We start from the raw sequence: 24,919 nt of genomic DNA on the forward strand, positions 1-24,919 counted from the left end.
CTTTAATGGAGCTTATCATATGTCGGGTGTTCTAATTTTTTTTTACATCCCGTCTTTATATATTAAAACATTGGTCAATAACACCAGAAATTATTTTCATTCTGTTGGCAAGACTTTAGCGGCAATCAAATGAATTTGTTTAAAACTCAAAAATTCTAAAAGTCTTATGCAAGATACATACTAGGTTTTAAATAAATCTTATGACACCAGCTCCGTCAGCTAGGAATTCTTGCTTGTGTCCCACTATATGAACCAAATAAACACGACAGGAGAGGAGAAGACTCAAGATACTGCACGGCAGAAAACAGAAGTGGAGAATGCCTCAAGATATGATATGGAGCTAAGATCTCAGCCTACTGGCAGCCTCCCTCCCCCCACATGTACTTTAACCCTGACAAGGTAAGTAGATTTCTAATATCACTTGGCAAATATGTAAAGCTTTGCTGATTTAAACAATATTCAGTTAGTGGAAAAACTGGACCCGGAAAGCCAAAATAAACCAAATTGACCCCTGGAGTTGCTCCTTCGGTTTTCAAAAAATAGAGTTATGGACCTCAGAAGGCATCTCAGAGTTATTTTGGGTTCTCATGCTGTGATAGAAGGATAGATGTATTCACATACAATCCAATGGTTGAGGAAGACCTTTGGGTGGGTCGAAACGTTGCCAAATTTGCTGGAGGTATAAAGGCTATTTTATTTTACCCATTGGTTGTAGTCACTGCTTCTACCATTAAATGCATACTCCAACTTGGCCGGAGAAGTAACTTAAAGCATCTGAGCCCCATCCACATTCTATCATTTCCATCGGCTATTTATATTATAGATGTTCTTATGAGACAGAGAGGACCTTTGGATCTCCTCATGCACCGGAGCCTGAGTGTGAATGCTATGGTACCTCTGTACCTCCTAAAGTGACATCCCTAAACTTGACCAATGATAGTCATTATGGTTTCAATATCTTTTTAATCCATAGGCGTTGTCGATATCACACCATATGGGCACATACTAATCCAGCTGACAGGACCACTTACTGCTTGCCAAGTCTGGTCGATAGTTATAAGATCTTGTCTTTCCATTTGAGTAGCTCTCTGCTCCCATCATAAATGGGCAGATATCCCACAGATACCAGCAGTTGGCAAGACATCTACCTGTACCCAGACCCCCCCACCCTACCCCAAGGCTCTCTGTAGTTACAATTAAGGAATGTATGACTCATGAAAACTTTAGAAATGAGGACTGAATCAATCCAACATGGTGTGGAAAAAGATGGTGCTTTAAGATGCCAACACACTTGGCCAAACTTGCCAATTTTTTATTTTTTTTATTTTTTAGGAAAGTGCCTTTAAGGGAAGCAGAAGCCCCTTATTTTGGTCATAGACACACAGATGTTTTGGCTAATGCAACTACTCATAATGCTAGTATGGGCTAACCCACTTGATATTGGCCAAACTTGCCTATTTTGGTCAATCTGATGTGTAAACTCTCCACATTATTGGATATGCTGTGTCTGAGCACTGGACTAGACTGGAAGAATAACTTCATGTATAGGGAACTTTGGGCGATGGGGTTTGGGCAGATCATTTTATTGTCCCACTTTGTACAGTTTACCTGAAGGCTCTGGACGAGGTGAAGAGATAATTAGTTGCTAAGCTCATTGATTGAGTTTGTAAAATTAATTACAGAGCTACTTCAAATATGAACTGCATGAGCCATAAAAAAATGTTCTGCTCCTGCCGTCTACAAATACTCAGGATGACTTCCATTTAGTGGGAGGGAGAAATTCTTAAACAGGATTTCGGAGGCTTGCAGCCTCCTGTGGAGATCTTGTGCTCATGTAAACGTTTGTACCAGGAAGTTCTCAATGTTCACTCCGTTGAATTTAACCCCAGAAAAGATGTTAAAAAGTCAACTGTAGTTACTCTGCTGCTAAAGACCCCTTGATAATGCAATAATTTTGCCTGTGACGTGTATATGGGAGTGTAATCTGCAAAATGCATGGAGTTCTATGAGCATTTTTCGTTGCCCCAAAATTTGGCATATAACATTGTGAACCACAGCACTGACCAAACAATTACTCCAGTTGAATTGAATGTTTTCTGACTTCTATGTCAGAAAAAGTGTAACAGTTGCTTCATAAATATGGCAGATATAACTCTCTGCCTTTCCTCAAATATTACAAAAATGGCTCCCTGCAGCCACCACTAGGGGGACTCAGTGCACACAAATGTATACAGTTAGCATTTAACTCAATGGACGCTGTAAAATTAGTTTGCACTGAGCTCCCTCTAGTGGTGGCTGCAGTAAAATGCCTCTGTTTTCTGGTGGGAAGCAGAAGGAGGAGTCTAGACCATGGCTCTCTCATTGCAGTGGCGTGGTCTGCCTACATGTTAAGTACGCTATTGCTTTTAAACATTACAAACACATCATCACATGTCAAATCCAACCATTAGTTACACCGGTATCTGCACACATGCCCCGATACGCTGAAACTAGGGATGAACGAATCGACTTCGGATGAAACCTCTGAAGTCGATTTGCATGAAACTTTGTTCCAATACTGTACGGAGCAGAAGCTCCGTACAGTATTAGAATGTATTGGCTCCGATGAGCCGAAGTTATTGCTTCGTCAAGTCTCACGAGATTTTGGGTAACGACTTCATAAATTAATTTGTACTGTAAAAAAACATTTCCCGAACTCGGGTTCGGTTCGGATCCCTAGATGAAACCCTTCCAAAACTTAAGCTGGCCATAAACATGCAATAAGTAAAAGTTTGTTTGACCTTGGCCAACCGTAATTTTTCCCAACCCCTCCATACACATGTACTCTCAGCTCAACCGAGCATGTATGGGTACTTAAAGAGTTTATCCAGGAATTTAATATTGATGGCCTATCCTCAGGATAGGTCATCAATATCAGATTGGTGGGGGTTCAGACTCCCGATACCCCTGCCGATCAGCTGCTTGAAGAGGCCACGGCACCCCGTGAGGGCTTAGGCCCCTTCCTAGGCCAGTGATGTGATATTCATCGGTCACTTGACCTAGGCACAGCTCAGTCCCATTCAGGTGGATGGGGTTAGGCTGTAATACCAAGCACAGCCACTATACAATGTACGGCGCTGTGCTGGAGCACTTAGGTCTCTTCGAACAGCTGATCGGCAGAGGTGCCGAGAGTTGGACCTCTGCCAATCTGAACTAGGCCTTGGCTGTGGGTCTGGAGCAGCTGTTTATGGTGCTTTTTTGGTCTGTGCACCCTTGCAGGTGTGATATCCCCACACCCAACAGCAGCTTGTATACACTAATATGATACCGACTTGGAGGAAGAGGGGGGGGGGGTCATGGTCACTTTGTAAATGGCCCATGTTAGAGCAGGTGACGCGTTGGCCGCTATAGCTCCAGAGTTTATTCATTAACTGCCCAAGTGATTGAGACGTGAACTAATCCATTCATTCGTCTCTACTAGATGCTACTTCATCAGAATACTTATAAAATAATTTAACTTTTCCTTTAATTGATGCAAAAGCCCCTTATTTTAGCCATAGGCACACAGATATTTTGGTTACTATGACTAGTGGAAATGCTAGTATCCGTTAAAATTGTCCAAGGCCCAAATCTAGAGTTGCCGTACAAGGTTTGTCCTACGAGTCCTTATTAAAGGAGTCATACAGGATTACAAAAACATGGCTGCTTATTTCCAGAAACAGCACCACCCCTGTCCACAGGTTGTATGTGGCATTGCAGCTCAACTCAAGTGAATGGTGCAAAGCTGCAATACCACGCACAACCCGTGAACAGGGGTGGCGCTGTTTTTGAAGTAGACATCCCTTTAAAGGGGTTTTAAAGGGACTATACTATTGATAAGCCACCAATACCAGATTGTTGGGAACCCCTATGATCAGCTCACTATTCGCCATGTCCCCTTCATATTTAAAGGGAGACTGACAAGCCCTGTTCAGTACAGTAAGACATGAATAGATCCCCCGCCGTTGTATGTCGATCCTCACCCCAGTCCCCCTTTGTGCACCCACAAACCAGCCATGGGATGCATTGAGAGGACTCCTACTTGCCCAAAGTTGGGAACCCCCTTTAAGGCCAGCATTAGCAATTCTTCTTGCCTGGCACCATCGTGGTTAAGTCAGCATAGCCGTCAGCCCAGCGCAGCTTTGGATAGATATGGGGAACCGGCTGTCTCCTGGCCAATATAAATACTACATTAATGAATGTGTCATAGAGCGCTGCGGAGATCGCTCGTTAGCTGATGATTTATTGGTAAAATCTTTACTGGCGCTATTTTTATCTGCTGATTGTCAGCTTTATAAACTGACCTCTTGGCTTCATAGTCAAGAATAGAGTCCAAATGCCCATTAAACTGCAAGGAAAAAGTTCCAAAACTTTAAGGAGTTTTAGAAGTTAGAAAACTTTCAGGATTAAAGTTGTTTTTTTTCTGGGATTTTGCTATTGAAGGCCTATCCTCAGGATAGGTCATCATCATTATCTGATCAGTGGAGGTCTGACTCCTGGCACCCCCGCCGATCAGTCTCTTCCTAGGAGGATGATGTTATGTTCACAAGTCACGTGGCCTAGGGGCAGCTCACGTAAATGGGGTTGGGCTGCAATATCAAGCACGACCACTATACAATGGACGGCGCTGTGCTTGCTAAGCTGCGAGGAGGCCGCGACGCTCACTCGAGCGTCGCTATTACCTCAAACAGCTGATTGGCTGGTGTCCCTGGTGTCGGACCCCCACTGATCAGATATTGATGACCTATCTAAAGGATAGGTTATCAGTTTACAACTCCCAGAAAGCCCCTTTAAGCACTGCCATGTGATTTTCCCAGAAAGGTTGAGATGGACTTCCTCCTAATTGTATTAGAGAGGGGACCGTTCACCTCTCCTGACATGTCTGTTTTAGTAACGAAATGCGTTCCACGTGACTTGACAATTCTGGACAATCTATTCTTCAGACTCTGTGTTGTGCCATTACTCTATTATTCCTGCTGGAAGGTGAGCATTACCAGTTTGGGGCGTGTCCCTTCACAGTATGACACTATCCGATCAGTGCTGCTGGTGACAGACTGCAGAGACAACCCCCCCCCCCCCCCCCCCCCCCAACGAGTAACACCCATCTGGACATTTACTTCTAGTAGGAATAATATAGGAATGTCACAACATAGATGCCCCAGAATTGTTAGTACATGTCAGGAGAGGCGACCGGTCCTTTGTAATTTTAATACCATTGCTAAGGCAAACCAAGGATCTCCGAGTTATCACCAGTGGCCTTTAAGATACTTGTTAGGCGGCGTTCACACCAGCATTCTTTCTTTCTTTCGGTTGTTCTGCGCAGATCAATGCAAATAACGGAAGCGTCATATTCATCACATAATGGACAGCAATGGTGCCTCATGGACCACACTGACTATAATAGAGTCCGTCGGATTTCTGTTGTGGGACCCGGCATTTTACCAGACTCACTAGTGCAGCATGCTGGGACCTGTGAGGAAATAGAGGGGGCAAAAAAGGTAAAAAGTGCTCATTTTATACAGCGGCCCAGCCATCTTTTATAAAAAAAAAATATAAAAAAAATAGGGAAGTCACCCGCCAATACCTGCGTAATGCACATATATAAAGTGCATGGTGTGAGGAGAGATCAGCTGTAGAAGGGGGGGGCACGAAAAAGAGTTATATTAGGAAGAATAAGATGGCTGTGAGACCACTGCTAGTCAGTCCTGTCTGTGCCTCCCTGTAGTAGGCTAGAGATAACATGGCCTGTGACATGCACGCTGCCGCACAGAGCGCAGCCTGTAGCCTCTCCTGTGCCTTATGTCTGCATCTGCGATGGATCCGGTTTGGAATGACCTATATAACTTGAGCGGTAATACAGTATGTCTGCAGCATTATGGGACATGCAGTCCTGAAAAAAACCGACGGTGACATCTACGATCATGATGGCGGGAAAAGATTCTGGAAAACTGTTTTTTCACATGAGACATTGAGACTTAGGCCTCATGTTGTGTTCCGTTCCGCAAAATGGGGTTCCGTTGTTCCGTGATCCGTTTCCGTTTTTGTTTCCGTGTGTCTTCCTTTACTTTTGGAGGATCACCAGACATGAAGGAAAGCAAAAAAAAGTCTAAGTCAAGTTTGCCATGCAAATGATAGAAAAAAAACACAATCTTGTGTGCCTCCGTGTTTTTTCACGGGCCCATTGACTTGAATGGGTCCGCGAACCGTTGTCCGTTAAAAAAATAGGACAGGTCCTATTTTTTTGACGGACTGGAAACACGGATCACGGACGCGGATGACAAACGGTGCATTAGCCGAGTTTTCCACGGACCAATTGAAAGTCCATGGGTTCACAGAAAATCACGGAAAACGGAACAACGGACACGGAACACAACAACGGTCGTGTGCATGAGGCCTTAGTCTTTTTTTGCAGCACAGACATAGCTGACAGATCTATCACTTCTTAGCATGCCGTCCATAATGTCACTGCATGAAGCAATTATGTGGGCTCTGATGCAAAAGGTCAGCCTCCTGTTCCACTGAATTAGGCCTCATGCACACGACCATATGTATTTTGCGTCTCCGCAAAAAACGGATCTGCAAGAAATACGGATGACGTCTGTGTGCATTCTGTATTTTGCAGAACGGAACAGGCGGCCCCTAATAGAACGGTCCTATCCTTGTCCGTAATGCGGACAATAATAGGACATGTTCTATTTTTTGGCAGAACGGAAATACGGACATACGGAAACGGAATGCACACAGACTACCTTCCGTTTTTTTTGCAGACCCATTGAAATGAATGGTTCCGCATACGGTCCGCAAAAAAAAAACGGAACGGACACGGAAAGAAAATACGTTAGTGTCCTATTATTGTCCACATTACGGACTGTTCTATTAGGGGCTAGCTGTTCCGTTCTGCAAAATACGGAATGCACACAGACGCCATCCGTATTTTTTGCGGATCCATGTTTTGCAGACCGCAAAATACATACGGTCGTGTGCATGAGCCCTTAGGGTGATTGCATAGGTAGCTTTTGCCTAGCACGTTTGCCTCTGCTGTAAATTGACAGATACCAGCAGATGTTACACAGTTGTTAATGAAAGTGGTGGCGTTTCTACCACTGAAGTCAATGGAAAGCTGTTTGCCTTTTGATAGTGGATTACACCACGGCCATTTTCCACAGCGGATTCTATGGCGTATTTTAACCGCTGGGTTTCTCTCCATGCCTCCGCACCACAAAAAAATAGAACATATTTAATTTTTTTGCTGTGCGGACCCAAGTTGAATGGCTCTGCATCCGTCTGCGGAAACCTCACGGATGTTGCCCGTGCATTGGGGACAGCAAATTGCGGTACCCAAATCTACTGTGCACACAAGGTCAAGTGTTTACATTGACGTCAGTGGCTTTTAAATGTCAATTATTTGGTTTAAAATGCCCGTTTTCTGAATCAGCTCCAGATTTTTCCTGTGGGATTCAGTGAATATTAATAACTTCACAGTGCCCTTTGATCCTCATGTATAGTACCTATTTGAAACCTTTGTATTGAAGCTTTGCTATTTGTGCAGGAAATCTCTCCTTGCTCATAATTCACTAACCAGAAGTCATTACCATTGTCTGCCATGTTACAGATACAGTGGAGTATAAGTCTGCTAACTCACATCACTCTTATTAGCCCTGTCCCCCATTAGCACACCCCCATAGTCACACCTCTCTCATACAGCAGAGACTGCTGCCCATTTCAATCAGTGTTGATGCTGCTGTAATCACAGGACTTTATTAGCATGTTCTCTCCACAGCTACAGAGACAGCTTGTTTAAGCAAATTATTTTAGCATTACCTCTCAATAACGGAAGGGACTTGGATTTGGAGCCCTGTATCAGACAAACTAAGCTCTGACCTCCATAAAGATACTGTATATTTTGAAATGAACCAGCAACTTTGGACCCCAAAAAGACACAGGGGGTCATTTATCCCCTGTGCACTGTAGTAAGATATGCCTCATTTATTAAGAGGCAAATGCTTCTCAATAAATTAGTCGCATCTCTGCCGCTCTGTGCGCCAGAAACTCAAATCTATGCCAGCTAGGGGCTAGTTTTTGATGCAAGTTATTGTAAATCCAACTAGCTGTGATAGGCTTTCGCCCCCTCCCGCTAAGCCCCGCCTTCTGGTGTGGAAGCTTAAAAAGTCACAAATTATTGTGCCAATATGGCGTGCGCCATAATTAGTGACTTTTTTACGCTGCAAAAGTGCCGTAAATGTCCCCCAAAGTTTTTAAAATGACAGTCATCATTCATGATAAAAACTAAGGGGCATATTTATAAAAAAAACTGCGTTTTCGACGCTGGTCTTCATAAAGCCTTGCACTGGCAGTGGATCCGCCGGAGTTATGAAGAGGCACCAGCCTCTCCAAAACTTCGGCGCATCCAGCGCCAGTTCTAAATGTAAGACAAGCCGTTTTCTACACATGATGAATGAGATAGGCCTGCCGGCCCCTTTACCGCCCATGCCACACCCACACATTTAGACCTGGCGTGAGCGGGGGAAAATCCCAGATGGCAGCGCAGATGAAATATATACAGTACAGACCAAAAGTTTGGACACACCTTCTCATTCAAAGAGTTTTCTTTATTTTCATGACTATGAAAATTGTAGATTCACACTGAAGGCATCAAAACTATGAATTAACACATGTGGAATTATATACATAACAAACAAGTGTGAAACAACTGAAAATATGTCATATTCTAGGTTCTTCAAAGTAGCCACCTTTTGCTTTGATTACTGCTTTGCACACTCTTGGCATTCTCTTAATGAGCTTCAAGAGGTAGTCCCCTGAAAGGATTTTCACTTCACAGGTGTGCCCTGTCAGGTTTAATAGGTGGGATTTCTTGCCTTATAAATGGGGTTGGGACCATCAGTGGCGTTGAGGAGAAGTCAGGTGGATACACAGCTGATAGTCCTACTGAATAGACTGTTAGAATTTGTATTATGGCAAGAAAAAAGCAGCTAAGTAAAGAAAAACGAGTGGCCATCATTACTTTAAGAAATGAAGGTCAGTCAGTCAGCCAAAAAATTGGGAAAACTTTGAAAGTAAGGGCTATTTGACCATGAAGGAGAGTGATGGGGTGCTGCACCAGATGACCTGGCCTCCACAGTCACCAGACCTGAACCCAATCGAGATGGTTTGGGGTGAGCTGGACCGCAGAGTGAAGGCAAAAGGGCCAACAAGTGCTAAGCATCTCTGGGAACTCCTTCAAGACTGTTGGAAGACCATTTCAGGGGACTACCTCTTGAAGCTCATCAAGAGAATGCCAAGAGTGTGCAAAGCAGTAATCAAAGCAAAAGATGGCTACTTTGAAGAACCTAGAATATGACATATTTTCAGTTGTTTCACACTTGTTTGTTATGTATATAATTCCACATGTGTTAATTCATAGTTTTGATGCCTTCATAGTCATTTAAATAAAGAAAACTCTTTGAATGAGAAGGTGTGTCCAAACTTTTGGTCTGTACTGTATATATATATATATATATAATATATATATAATTTAGGTGTATTTCAGATTAGTAAATGACCCCCTAATTTTTATAGTTTTATCAACATGTTACCCCCAGACCAGCAGGATAATCGTCAGGACATTTTTACTTGAATTCTTAATTCTTGTCATGGAAAGCATTAACTTCACGTCCCTTAAAAGCAAAAACCATACATTAGATTATCCATATCCTGTTATTTTTAGTGCCCTCTAATGCATCTATATAGTCCAGGGGTCAAAATAACAGGAAGATACCACTTGCCAGTTTACCTCCTGGACATCATTTCATACGAGTGCCATCTGTCTTCAATATACTTTACATTGTAATCTGTTTTACAGTAATGCACTCATAAGCTTTTCACTGGGAGCTTTGGCATGTTTTATGTCCTTTCTACATGCCGTCTATAAGAAGGGAGCTGGGATACTTCCATGTAGTCAGAGATCTTTTTATGTAGTAGACTTGAAAGACCATTTCCCTTCAGAATCCAAAATAGCTGGAGATACCCACGAGGCCCCGACTTGTGTTAAGTCTTTTAATATTCTTCTTCTTCTTGTGTTAAGTCTTTTAATATTCTTCTTCTTCTTGTGTTAAGTCTTTAAATATTCTTCTTCTATTCTTTTGATCTATTTGTGACTTACCTTGGACTCATAGATGGTGGTAACAATCACCACTATCTGCTCTTACAATTCTCAGGAGTTTTACCTTACTACCAACTCTATCTATTTCAGCATTCTTAGAAGGTTTGCTCGATTTAGACAATCCCTGTGACCCTCATAAATCTGTTCTAATCTGTTGGGGAAGTAAAAGTAAGTGTTCAGTTTTCCTGCAGTGCCACCACAGGGAAAATTAAGCATTACAAGATGTCCATTTAAACCAGTGGTTTGTCTGTGTAATGCAGGACAGGACAGATCTTCCAGAACAAGAGACACCCTTTGTTTTTTTTTTGTTTTTTTTTAATTCTTTATTTCTTATTTTGTAAAAATAACAGCATTATTGCATGTTGAATCACATACTTTAGAAAATAATAGTCGAGTCCATGCCGACTGATATCATGAAGCATAATCCAACAATTTACAAACAATTACAACACATACGTCTGTGTTTGATGTTCAGCCCATGGTGACAATAAGGCACATCGATTCATCAACAAGAACCATACAAAAATCAAAAAAGGCCATAGAAAATGTAGCCATAGCATGAAAATAAAAGAAAATTTGACAGACAATGACATGAATGGGGGGGGGGGGGGGGGGGCACAAGACAAGGATACAAAAGGAAGAATTGAGGGGGAAAGGATTTAAGGGGGGGCAGGGGGGGATAAATGAAGAGTACAGTAGTGTCCGGTCTAGACTCTTAGGACAGCAAATTCCGATACTCCGCGGAGTCCTGAAAGGTGAACCAAGGAGACCACATAGCAACAAAAGCTCTGTTACCACCTTTCAAAGATGCTGTGAGTTCCTCCATTCTCCGAATCTCTTCAACCTTCTGAATCCACATTCCCACGGAGGGAGGCGAACCAGACTTCCACCTCGCAGGGACACAAGCTCTAGCTGCTATAACCAGATAACGTAGACAAGATCGTCGAAGTAATATCAACGGCAAGTCCGAAAGAAAGAGTAAGAAAAACTCTGGTGTGTTAGGGATTGAAAAGGGAAAAATGGAGGCCAGGGCCTTTTGGACAGCCTCCCAGAATGGTTTAACTTTGTCACATTGCCAGAAAATATGCAGAAGGGAACCTTGGTAGGCATCACATCTCCAACATAGAGGAGAAGCCGACGGAAACATTTTTTGGAGACGGGTAGGAACATAATACCACCTCGATAGTAATTTGTAACTGGCCTCCTGATATTTACTTGCAATGGATGATTTATGAGTAAACTGGAAAATTCTAAGCCACTGGTCGGAGGAGATATCCCTCTGCAAGTCCTGAGCCCATGTTGCTGAGTAAGGTGGGAGATAGTCCGAACCCGGCGTTCCCAATGCCTTGTATAATTCTGAGAGAGAGTGCCGATATAGTCCGGAACCTATACATATTTTTTCAAAAGAAGTGAGTGCCCTATCATATCCCTGAGTGGATGGAATAGAAGAAAGGAAATGATGTAGCTGCCTTGATCTCCATGGACCTAGAGGACAGGGGTCTGTCCGACCTAATAGTTCAGAGTAAGTGAGCCATCTGCCAGAAATTCTGAAGAATGGTGCCCTACACCTACCACTCGACCTCCACTGTGCGAACGGACCCCCTGAGCAACCCGCTGGGAAGTCCGGATGTCCTAGGATAGGGAACATTGGAGATGGTGCAGGGGAGATTGTAGATATCTGTTGGTACTTACGGAATTGAGCTAAGGTAGGACCTATGAGAGGATGGGAAGAAAGGTCACTCGGGACCTTCCTATCCGTCCATGGAAGGAGGGCCAAAGGAGTTCGTGATGTGAATTGCTCAATTGAGATCCATTGCTTGAACTGAGTGTGCCGGGACCAATCTACCACACGTTGAAACATAGAGGCTGCATAATACTTTCTTAGATCAGGGATCCCCAGGCCCCCCCTTTCCTTCGGCACATGTAATAAGGATCTAGACAGTCTCGAATTTTTCCCCGCCCATAGAAATCTAAAGAGATCCCGATGTACAACAGAGAAGAAACTGGCCGGAATGTGGATAGGAAGGGTCTGAAACAGATACAGTAAGCGTGGGAGGACGTTCATTTTGAAAATGGCGCACCTGCCAAACCACGTATATAGGCCTTTGGACCATCTCTTGAGGTCATCTCTGATCCGATTTAAGAGAGGAGTAAAATTCCTGGAGAAAAGCTCACGCAAATCCCTGGGAATCATTGTGCCTAAATATTTAATGGAACCTGTTGCCCAACGGAAAGGCAAGGAGCCCGCCAGTTCGGCTTCTAGAGCCGGTGGAATGGAGACATTAAGCGCTTCCGATTTCTGTAAGTTAATTTTAGGATTGGACAAGTTATGGAATACTTTGAATTCCTCAATTAGGTTAGGGAGGGCAACTTGAGGCTTGGTTATCATGAACAACAGGTCGTCTGCATAGGCTGCTATCTTAAACTCCTTTTCCTCTACCATGAGACCAGAAATGCCCGGGTTATTCCTTATAGTCCTCAGGAGTGGTTCTAGGGTGAGGATAAAAATTAAAGGAGATAGAGGGCAACCCTGGCGTGTACCATTCCTGATCTCAAAGGGAGGCGAGAGGACACCATTAACCTTTGCGGCTGCCGAGGGAGAGGAGTATAAGGAGCGGATCCACGTCAATAAGGAACCCTCCACACCCACATGGTTTAATACTGCAAATAACCAAGGCCAACCTACCCTGTCAAAAGCCTTTTCGGCATCTGTGGACAGGAGACATAGATTGGACCGTTGAATTTTGGCCAGATGTACCAGGTTCAAGACTTTTGTGGTGTTATCTCTCGCCTCCCTTGAGGGAATGAAACCCACCTGATCTAGGTGAATAAGGTCTGTCAGGTATGGGGTCAGGCGGGTGGCTAAAACCTTTGCGAAGAGCTTAATGTCCACATTAAGTAGAGAAATAGGCCGGTAACTGGCGCAAGCGGTCGGGTCCTTGCCCTCCTTATGGATAACAGTTATGTGTGCATGAGACATGTCTTTAGGGAGAGGCACTCCTGAGCTTAATTTATTCAAGGCATTGGTAAGGGGAGAACGCAGGAGGGGAAGGAATCTCTTATAATAAGAGGCTGGTAGGCCATCTGGGCCTGGGGCCTTACTAGGTTGCATTGATTTCAGGGCCTCCCCAATCTCATCAGCTGTAAACGGACTGTTCAAACTCTCAATGGCCTCACTCGGTAATTTCGGTAAACCTGACTTAACCAAATAGGAGCTCATGGCCGAGTTCAAGATCTGACTAGATTGACTGGATTGAGGAAGATTGTATAGGTTCTGATAAAATTGAGAAAAAGCTTCTGCAATCGAGTCAGGATTATGTAACACTGGTCCCCGTGGTGGAGCAATGCGTGGAATATAATTCCTTGCCCTTTGTTCACGTAGGGATCTGGCCAAGAGTCTACCACACTTATTGCCATGTTCACCCTTTGTATCTACACTCCATTCTGGACAAGACATAAGGATCTTGAACAGAAGATCCCCCACCCACACTTCTATTAACTAAACTAGACAACCCCTTTAAATAGACGTATACTGTATGCCTCCCAACCATTCCCACACAATGTAAATTATTGGAGAAACTTAGATCATATCAAAGTCTTCCAGGCCTGAACCATGCTGCAGCCGATGGTTCATCCTCAGGATAGTTCATCAATATCAGATTGGTTGAGGTACAAGTCCCAGGAACCCCACTGATCAGCTGCTTGATCGGTTGAGCGCTGCAGCCTCTTCATAGTATACCAAGCACATCGCCATGCGATATATAGTTGTTGCACTTGGTATTGCAGCTCAGTCCCAATCACTTGAATGGGACAGAACTTCAGAAAGTCCATGTGACTTTCTGCACGTAGCATCATTGAGGAGGACACAGCGCTGAGGCCCCTTTTAACTGCTGATCCCTAACCCCACCGATCAGATATTGATGACCTATCGACAAGGTAGGTCATCAACATTTAAGTCCCAGAAAATCCCTTTAAATGTTATTTGGACCTTCTGATTCATGCGGCAGATCTCCATTGTGCCGAATTGAAGTATCTCTTAGGCCTCTTTCACACGGGCGTCATGTTTTTGGCTGGGTGTGTTGCGGTATAATGCGCGATTTTTCCACGCGAGTGCAAAACATTGTAATGCGTTTTGCACGTGCGTGAGAAAAATCGGCATGTTTGGTACCCAAATCCGAACTTCTTCACAGAAGTTCGGGTTTGGGTTCGGTGTTGCGTAGATTTTATTATTTTCCCTTATAACATGGTTATAAGGGAAAATAATAGCATTCTGAATACAGAATGCATAGTACAATAGGGCTGGAGGGGTTAAAAAATAAAAATTTAACTCACCTTAATCTACTTGTTCGCGCAGCCCGGCTTCTCTTCTGTCTTCATCTGTGAGGAATAGGACCTTTGATGACATGACTGCACTCATCACATGGTCCATCACACGATCTTTTACCATGGTGATGGATCATGTGACGGACCATGTGATGACCGCAGTGACGTCATCACAGGTCCTTTTCCTGTGCACAGCAAATAAGAAGACAGAAGAGTTAAAAAACAATTATTTTTTTTTAACCCCTCCAGCCCTATTGTACTATGCATTCTGTATTAAGAATGCTATTATTTTCCCTTATAACCGTGTTATAAGGGAAAATAATAATAATCGGGTCCCCATCTCGATTGTCTTCTAGCAACCGTGCTTGAAAATCGCACCGCTCGTGTGCACAGCCCCATAGAAATGAATGGGTCCGGATTCAGTGCGGGTGCAATGCGTTCACCTCACGCATCGCATCCGCGCGGAAATCTCGCCCGTGTGAAAGGGGCCTTAGGCTTTTAGGTCTCCTGCACTGGCTGCTACTATACGACATCCCCGCTGGAGACTATAAATGCACATTAAAAGCAGTCATTTTTAGCCCCTTGCCCAGGGCCACTAGCTGGGGGGACACTGATGCAGTCTGGAAGCGGTTTCCTGTACGTCTAGATTCAGGTCGATTTTCTTTTTATTGAAATTCAACACAATTTGCAGAAGTGTCATTTTTTCTCTACTCAAGCATCTCCGCTTCGCGATACACTTACTACTTTCTAGGCAACTTGAAAGCTCTTCAGAAACGCTGAAACATCTGCCAAAAAGCCCTTGTTGAGAAAAAGAACCATGAGGGTTGGCTTCCATCTGAGCTTCGTCACAGCAGATTAAAGGGACACTAACTTCAAACCACTCTTTGCTTTCTTGTGCATGGCGTATGGGAATGTGTATGTTCGGTAGAGTTGTCTTCTGCACAGAATATTGTGACTACTGTCTCAACGGTACTTTTACATATCAGCCTATAGACCTGTCCACACCCTTCTTATTGATGTCAGCGGCTCTCCACTGTAGGAAGGAGAGGGAGGGGGATCTCCCTCTATAATGTCTACATTAGGGCTTATCTTAAAGGAATTTTCAAGGATGAATTAGTTATTTTTGAAATCCCGTCTTAAAAGATTTTTGACTGACTATGTGATATACCCAAGTTTACATTTTCTTACAGATCCTGCAACTCCAATCCGTGTCACATAACCTGCCACTTCTCTTCCTCTTGGTTTGAAGACCACGTGCCATACATCTGCCCCAGCTGGCTAAGGCACCTGTGGTCATTAGTGGCATCAAATACATTGGCAGGCTAGGCTCACATGTTTCTCAACAGCGCATGCATGATAAAGGCTACACAAGTATATGCGTGATAAAGTTAACACCTATTACTCAACAGCACCTGCATGATAAAGGCTTCACATTTATCTCAAGAGCGCATGCGCGATGAAGGTAGTCTCGAGCACATGAGCATGCATGGTAAAGGCTGCACATATTTGTCAACAGCGCATGCACGATGAAGGCTACACCTGTATCTGAAGAGCGCATGCATGATAAAGATCACACATACAGTATGTTTCGACAATGCACGTGCATGCATGGTAAAGGCTGCAAACGTTCCTGAACAGCGCATGCATGATAAAGGCTTCATACAGTACGTAGCACAAGAAAGCATACTGGATAAAAACCACACGTTTCTCAACGGCGCATGCGTGATGGAGGCATATGCACGCGTGGTAAGGACCACATATTTCTGAAGAGCGCATGTGTGATAAAGACTACACAATTACACATGTATCCCAAGAGCTCATGCATGATAAATAGCACGTGTTTCTCAACAGCGCATGCGTGATAGAGAGTACAATAAAGGCTCAAAAGTGCATGTGTGGTGCCACATATTTTTTTAAGCTCATGCACACGCATGATAAAGTCCACACATGTTCTCTACAGCGCATGTGTGATCAAGACAACTCATGTTGCGCATGCGTGACAAAGACCGCACGTTTCTCAACAGGGCATACGCCTGCGTGATAGGGAGTACGCGCTTTTCAACAGCGCATGCATGATGAAGACCACACATGTTCTCTACAGCGCATGTGTGATAAAGACAACGCCTATTGTGCATGCCTGACAAAGACTACACGTTTCTGGCCAGCACATGCGTAATAAAGACCACGCATGTTTCTTAACAGCGCATGCGTGATAACGATTACACATACATATGAGACACATTAGGCGGCTCATACCCATTGATGGATGCGCATGGGTTGCCAAGTTCATCTGCATTCCCGCTACCAAGAAGAAGATGATGTGGGGAGGTGCAGAGGACTTAATTGCAAGCATATTGCAACCTGGGAATAGTAGTAATCGAGGGATGACTGCAGGACTATTGACTTGCCATGAAGCAGGAACTATCTAAGCCCAACAAGGGGTGCGCACTGGAAAAATGGGGTGTCCAGAAATGACTACAAAATAAGCATAAAGATATGGAGCTATCTGTATGTAAACGTGAAATTGTTTCTGAGGTTGGGTAGAAGGCCATGCTACCATAAATATCAACTCTCTCTATGAACTGAAGGTCTCATACCCCTCTCTGGGGTGCAGTCATCTATATGCAAAGCATGGTCTACTTCAGAGGAGGAATTAGATGTTATAGACGTGATGAGCTTGTGGGTCAATATATCCAGTTCTTGAAATGATCAAGGTCTGCTTGCACCATTGGTGCACATCTGCTTCCAGTTATTGGCTAGGCTACCTGTCGTGATGACTGATTTGTCTGTTATTGGTTCCATCAGCACAAACATTCCTGACCAGTCAGCATGTAGAAAATTTTGGAAATTATGATCTAGGGCTGAACGGTGCATCGTCAAGATGTAGCGTGTTCTGTAGTTGCATCTAGTTGGTTATCGCAGGTCTGTATGCTGTTGCAAAACTTCAACTCCCAGCATTCCCGGATAGCATACAGCAGGGCATGGTGGGAGTTGTAGTTTTACAACAGCTGGAGGGCCGCAGGTGGAGCATCCCTGCTGTAGATGATAATTAAACCAGGGGTGTAACAGTAGGGAGGGGGGAGGGGGGTGCAAAATTTGCATCTGCACTCAAGTCCTAGAGCCTTAACGGGGCCCAGAGGTCACGAATGAGGAGACAAGTGCTAGAACTGATGAGTGATTAGTTGAAGGATCTCCTACAGAATTGACAAGGGAATCCAGATTACGGAACCGGAACGGATCCGTTTTGCAGCCCATAGACTTCTATTATGACGGAATGAATAACGGAATGCCTCTAAGGGCGTTCCGTTATGCATTCCATCATAGAATCGTGGTCCATGGTGACGGAATCCATAACGTAATTCACCTTCTACCAGTAAACGAATTCAAAATATGAAATTTGCTCATCTCTAGTCACTGGCTTCAGAGGAGGCCGCAGTTCTTGTCGAAGCACTGATTGACAAGGGTGTCGGGACCCCCGCCAATCGGATATTGACGACCAATATTTAACTTCTGGAAACCCCCCTTAAATACCTGTATGCTTCCATTGTGTTGAGCCCCCTTATTTTTTAGATAGGTGCAGGGTCTTTGGCTGTTGTTGCACCTGGTACTGCAGCTAAGGCTACTTTCGCACTTGCGTTGTTGGATTCCGGCAATCTGTATGCAAACGGGTACCATTTGTAGACGGATCCAGATGCGGATCCGTCTTACAAATGCATTGCAATACTGGATCTGTCTCTCCTGTTATCATCCGGAAAAACGGATCCGGTATTTATCTTTTTCACATTTTTAAAGGTCTGCGCATGCGGATCCGTTTTTTCCTTAACACTTGGGGCCCGGATCCGGCATTAATGCATTTCAGTGGAAAATAATGCCGGCAAGTGTTCCGGAATTTTGGACGGAGAAAATACCGCAGCATGCTGCAGTATTTTCTCCGTCCAAAAACCGTACAGTGACTGAACTGAAGACATCCTGATGCATCCTGAACGGATTGCTCTCCATTCAGAATGCATTAGGATAAAACTGATCAGTTTTTTTCCGGTATTGAGCCCCTAGGACGGAACTCAATACCGGAAAAGTTTAACGCAAGTGTGAAAGTATCCTACACTCTTAATAGGCCTGCGCTGCAGTGCCAGGCAGAGCCACAAACAGGTGTATGGCGCTGTTTCCAGGTAAACAATGAAGGGGGAGCAACACTAACCGCCTGCCTGGTGTAATCGAGAATGCTAAAAAATGTAAAGGGGTTATGTCATGATTGATTTAAAAAATAAAATCATTCAACAAATAGTACATGACAATGTCTTTCTAACAAAGCTAGAACCAGCCCTGGACCTCACATGGATCCAGCAATCTCCACATTCACTGCTCCGAATATCCTTTCTATTGCAGATCTCTCTCTCTCTCACAGCTCAGGGTCCATGTCCTTTTTGCTGTAGCTCTCTCCCTGCAATGGCCATAGCTTCTAACAGGAGATATGGCTGAGGACAGTTTAGGATTTAAACTGAGCATGTGCGACCACCTCACTGAGGGGGACAAGAAATAAGGAAAAGAACAAACAGCAGGTGGCGCTATACAGATTCATTTTATTGAATAACTCAGTGGCGATTCAAAATTTTTTCAATTACATGCAATTACAAAAGTGTTCCTAAAATATTTAGAATATTTTCATGGCACAACTTCATATTTTTAACCCCTTCACACCATCTCCTTTGCTTCCTATTCACAGCTCGGCACCTTCAAGTCTCAGGACGGGGACTATTTTGTTGAACCTTTGCTCTCGGCGGACGGGGGAGAGTTTGACGAAGAGGAAAACAAGCCGCATGTAGTGTACAGACACATCACACCTCAGCGAAATGCATCAAGGGAGAAAAAGACATGTGACACGACAGGTAACAGAATCCGTGCCCCCTCCCTGACAGGGTTAACCGCTCATGAATCATTGACACTCTTTATGTGTGACCAAATGAATAGTAAATCTGGGGGCCCCGCATTGGGGAGGCTTCACAGCAAGCTCTTCTGCACTGATGTTGGATCCTTCAACGTATGAGAAAAAGGGGGTGCTGGGCAGGGGTCCCCTATAATGTTTTGAGAATGTATTATTTTATTGAAAGTTTTTTTTTGTTGTATATATATGTTATGTTTTTCTATGTTGTTTGGTGTTTAATTGTATCTCTATATGACATAATTTAGAAACAAATGCTTTTTGTTTTTTTCTTTTTGCAACCACCTTTTTTTCTTTTTGCTGGTCATTTTATGGGAATTAAAGGGGCAGTCTGGATTGGAAAATCCATTTCCTAATACCCTATGAGGGCAGTGTGGGTTAATACAACAATCAGCTTGATCAGAGAGTGGTTATAAAGAACATTATTCGTTCTGGAGGAGAGGACCTGCCCATGCATTACATAGAAAGCCCATAGGGTACAATGCAATACTTAAAGGGGTTGTCTAGGATTAAAAAAAAACATGGCTGCTTTCTTCCAAAACCAGCACCACCCCTGTCCATGGGTTCTGTCTGGTATTGCAGCTTGGCTCTAGTGGAAGGGGTGGTGCTGTTTTTGAAAGAAAGCGGGCATGTTTTTCTAATTCTGGACAACCCCTTTAATCGGTCATTCCTACCTTAGACTTTTATGGCCTATCCACAGGATAGATGTGGTCCCACACCAATCTCTAGAATCGGGGACAAGGACACTTGTCCCACCGAGTAAGAAGGTACATACTAAGGAGATAATGAATGAATGGGACAGTTGCCTATCTCACAGAACAGAGATGAAGAGACCCCTGTTCTGGATATAGGTCCGAGAGCTGGGAATTGCAGTGGAATACCTTCAATGGAGACAGACCATGCAACTGCTATGGGGCCCGGGGGCAAAGGGGGCCAGCGCTGAACTCCTTCCTCTTATCCCGACAAGAAAACAGTGCATTTTCATTCAGCAGCCTCTGGGTTGGAGCTCATGCAAACATTATTTCAGCTTCTATTTCACTAAATAGCAACTGTATACATTCCTATGCACTGAGCTCCCCCTAGTGGTGGCAGCAGGCAGACAGCTTTGAAATAGAAGGGAAGGATTGTATTTTTGCCAGTTGTCTGCTGTAAATACATTGAGAGATAATGTGTTCAGAATGAGTGCCATACTTATGAAGCACCTGTCGTATAATGTGTGTGAGGTGGAGGGTAGTTTTTACAATTTATTTTCTTTATTCAAATTTTTTCCCATAGTAAGAGAAAAACTTAAATTCATAAGAGATCTGTGGCGTGGCGCTTTGCATTGCTTCGCAGTCATTGTCGCACACGTACTGGAAACTGGGTGGGACGAGTGGGCCCCTATTAAGTTTTGCTATGGGGCCCTATGAGATCTGTGTACGTCCATCCTTGTTAGTAGAGTGTTGACTGGAAAGCTGCACGTTGCCTACCCCGGGGTCAGCAGATGAATGTTGTTATTTTATAGCACATGTCATGTCTCTGCTGACACCGTAAACCTCACCGTCATATGGTAAAGCCATTGGATTCTGCCCACATATCCTGTAGAGCAGAAGGAAAACAACTTTATGGACAACCTGAGGAAACAAGTGAAGAAAAGCCAATGACAGCATCTCCCCTGAGCCCTAATATATCTAAAAAACATGTTTTTCCTTGAGCTACTTGGATGCTTTTTCCATACTAGAAAGGTCATTCAGTCGTTCCCCCTTTTCAAAAAGACCATTGAGTTTTTGAGTGTCGTTACTATTTGGATAGCCATTATGAAGGAACCGTTCTCGGTCCTTGAACCAGGGCCAGACACTTGTGAAGGAAAAAGGGTCCTTGTTCTGATGTACTGTGACTGAAACAACACATAGCACAACCATGAGCCATTCCCTTTGATGTGTCTAAATTAGGGTGGTCGTGGTCACGGACGTGGTGAATTATGGATCCGGACATCCAAAATAATCAGACGAAGCGAATCGTTCAAAAATATATTGGAGACTTTTTGAAAACTTTCTCCGTCATTGAATGTGAATGTGCTATTGTCTTAAAATACAGTGAATGGGGTAATAAGATGAGGCTCATGGCTGATAGCATTTCAGTCTGATTTCATATTTGGATATAGAGCAATGATGTTAGGTAGGACATCTTCTGCTTGACCTGATGTAGACCAATATCAGGTCATGTGCTTGAAAGGGTTGCACGTGTGGTTGACCATTTAAAAAAATGTTGTCAAAATTGGTATTTTGCGGTTCCGAAATAAATAAAAGTGGTGACCATGTTAGACCAAGCTGGAAATTGACGTGGCTAGTTATACCGCATGCCGGCCTGCAGCTTCTAATGGTAGATTTGGCTGGCGGCAGTTGAAGGATGGAACGGAGCATGTGCTTCCACCTCAGCGATGTCACCGTGATGGACAGAGAAATAATTAAAAGAACAAACAGCAGGTGGCGCAATACAGATATGGGATCATTTATCAAACTGGTGTAAAATAGAACTGGCTTAGTTGCCCATAGCAACCAATCAGATTCCACCTTTCATTTTTTACAGCTTCTTTGGAAAATAAAGGTGGAATCTGATTGGTTGCTATGGGCAACTAAGACAGTTCTACTCTACACCAGTTTGATGAATGACCCCAATAGAGTTTATTGAATAACTCAGTGGCTATACTACATTTTGAACCACATAGAATTACAAAAATATTCAGATCCAAGTTCTGGTTTAAAAAATGTAAACTATTTTTCATGGGACAACGACTTTAAGTCAGGACTAAGAGGACCTTTCACCGATTCTTACCCTATGAACTAACTATACAGACATGGAGAGCGGCGCCCGGGGATCTCACTGCACTTACTATTATCCCCGGGCGCCGCTCCGTTCTGCCGCTATGTCCTCCGGTATCTCCGTTCCCTAAGTTATGGTAGGCGGAGTCTGCCCTTGTTCTTCTGTAGCGCTGGCCAATCGCATTGCATAGCTCACAGCCTGGGAGAAAATAACCTCCCAGGCTGTGAGCTCTGCGCTGCGATTGGCCAGCGCTAGGGCAGACTCCGCCTACCATAACTTAGGGACTGGTATCTCCGCCTACTATAACTTAGTGAGCGGAGATACCAGAGGGCATAGCAGGAGAACGGAGCGGCGCCCGGGGATAACAGTAAGTGCAGGGAGATCCCCGGGCGCCGCTCCACATGTCTGTATAGTTAGTTCATAGGGTAAGAATCGGTGAAAGGTCCTCTTTAATGGCTGTTGCTATGCATTTTAGTATGTCTTCCTCATTGTAGGCTATAGTAATGGACAGAGTCAGGATATTGTTGGGATTCATTACAGGAGCCCAATGTCAGAGCTAGGAAGATGAGGATCAACGAGCAGGTTCTCCCGGCCTCATGATCGTAGGGCATCCACTGTGCTGAAGGATTAAAGGGGTATTCTCATCACAGACAATGGGGGCATATCGCTAGGATATGCCTCCATTGTCTGGGACCCGCACCTACGCCGAGAACGGAGTGTGGAGAGTGGTTGCTGGAGCGCCCTCCCCATACAAGTGAATGGGAGCGCACAGCGCTTGCGCAACCAACGCTCCCATTCATTTCTTTGGAGCCAATCGCCCCGCTCCGTACTCGACTTAGAGGTGAGATCCGCACCTATCAGACAATGGGGGCATATCCTAGAGATATGCCCCCATTGTCTGTGATGGGAATATCCCTTTAAGCTACAGGCGACTGAATTTGTTGTGTAGACCTAGGATCAAAGGGGTTATCCTGGAAAAGAGAATGATGACCTATCCTCAGGATGGGTCCTCATTATCACATCGGCAGGCGTCCGAGTCCCGACACCCCTGCCGATCAGCTGTTTCAGGGAGCCGCTGCACTCACTGGAGCTCTAGTCCGTGCTGCGGGCTCCCGGGAGCTTTCCAAGCACAGCGCCATATATTGTATATCAGTAGTGCTTGGTGTTGCAGCTCAGCCCTATTGACTCGAATGGGGCTGAGCTGCAACTAGGCCACGTGACGGTGATGTCACTGTAGCGCTGATATCACTGTACCAATGTCACTGCCCTAGGAAGAGGCAGGGAGCTCTATGAGCAGCAGGGGTTTTGGGTGTTAGACCCCACAGATCTGATATTGATGACCTATCCCGGATAACCCAGATTAGAAAAAGAGTCAATGGCTTGTGTCTAGTATTGCAACATTCAAGCCAATGGGTGCTGAGCTGCAATACCAGGCATAACCAATATACAAGGGTGGCGCTGTTTTTTAAAAAAAAAAAAAAACAGCCCTTTTTTCTAATCCCCATTAGTCTCTTTCACTTCACTTACAGGGTTCGGTTATCTTCTCAAGAAGATAGTTACTTGTATTCTTTCTCCACTGTTATCAATCCCGTGAGTCAGTTTCCCTCTTAAGGTTCCTGTCACACTCGTCCTTAAGTGTCTCCATTGTAAGAATGCAGTCATCATGGCAACCACAGGCAGATCTGCTCAAGTCGAAATTAGTTAACCCTTTAGTCGCTGCCGGTTACCCTACCATTGCTGATCAGCTCTATTAAAGTGAATAAGGTTAAGCTGCAATACCACACACATCCTGTGGCCGGGCGTGGCACCATTTTTAAAGAATGCATCTGCGCTTTTCCGATCCTTGGGAACTGCTTCAACTTATTTTCACGTGTGCCCCCATGCTCCTTCGTTAACTAGGGTTCGGACCCAAACCACGGTCAGCTGTGGGGTAAAAATAGAAAGCGCCAAAAGCTGACTATAGATTCTCCTAATCCAGAGTCCCATTTGCTTTGGGATATATGGCCGTCAAGTGAAAATCTAATTGGTAGTCAAGTTGGATCATTTTATCCTTGGGAAATGGAAACTGGTTTGCACTGACTTCCCGATGAGCTTATAGTAGTTTTCACAGCAATGAATCTGAGCACACAGGGCTGCAGTATAAAGCATGGGGGAGAGGCAAGCAGCCTGAGCTCATTATGAGGATGGAGGTGGCTGTCGGTGGATGGAGAGCTAATAGCATACAGCAAACACTATAGAGAATAAATTCAGCAATACCTACAAGTATACACGATTTCTGCATCAACCTATAGGTAACTGGCCGTCTTCTTCAAAGAGGTCCTCTCCCCTCTCCTGACATGTCTGGTTTAGTAACTACTTGCATTCCTCATGTAAAAAACAATTCTGGAGAATCTATTCTTATGACTCTATGCTGTGCCATTCATTAATTTTTCCTGCTAGAAGTTATGAATGAATTGCTAGCAGTTTGCAAAGAAGGTCCAGATGGGTGTTACCAGTTGGGGGGGGGGGGGTGTTCCTGTATCCAATAAGTGCTTCCAGTGTCAGACTGTGCACACCTACCAACTGGTAACACCCATCTAGACCTTCACTGCAGATTGCTGGCAATTCATTTAGGATTTCTAGTAGGAGTAATAGAGGACTAGAACAACATAGAGTCATAAGAATAGATGCTCTGAAAT

The 24,919-nt window shown here is 44.2% G+C and overlaps 1 protein-coding gene across 3 annotated transcripts in view; it reads left to right on the top strand.

Annotated features, from left to right (window-relative positions):
* The window catches only part of ADAMTS9 (ADAM metallopeptidase with thrombospondin type 1 motif 9), a 221,078-nt gene that overhangs the window by 3,926 nt on the left and 192,233 nt on the right, over positions 1 to 24,919 (top strand). For all 3 annotated transcript variants that reach the window (XM_040406600.1, XM_040406599.1, XM_040406602.1), the window contains exon 3: positions 19,224 to 19,386. In XM_040406600.1, the coding sequence (XP_040262534.1) occupies positions 19,224 to 19,386 (163 nt within the window). The remainder of the gene's footprint in view (positions 1 to 19,223; positions 19,387 to 24,919) is intronic.

Source organism: Bufo bufo, chromosome 9 (assembly GCF_905171765.1).
Source record: "Bufo bufo chromosome 9, aBufBuf1.1, whole genome shotgun sequence".
Classification (NCBI taxonomy): Eukaryota; Metazoa; Chordata; class Amphibia; order Anura; family Bufonidae; genus Bufo; species Bufo bufo.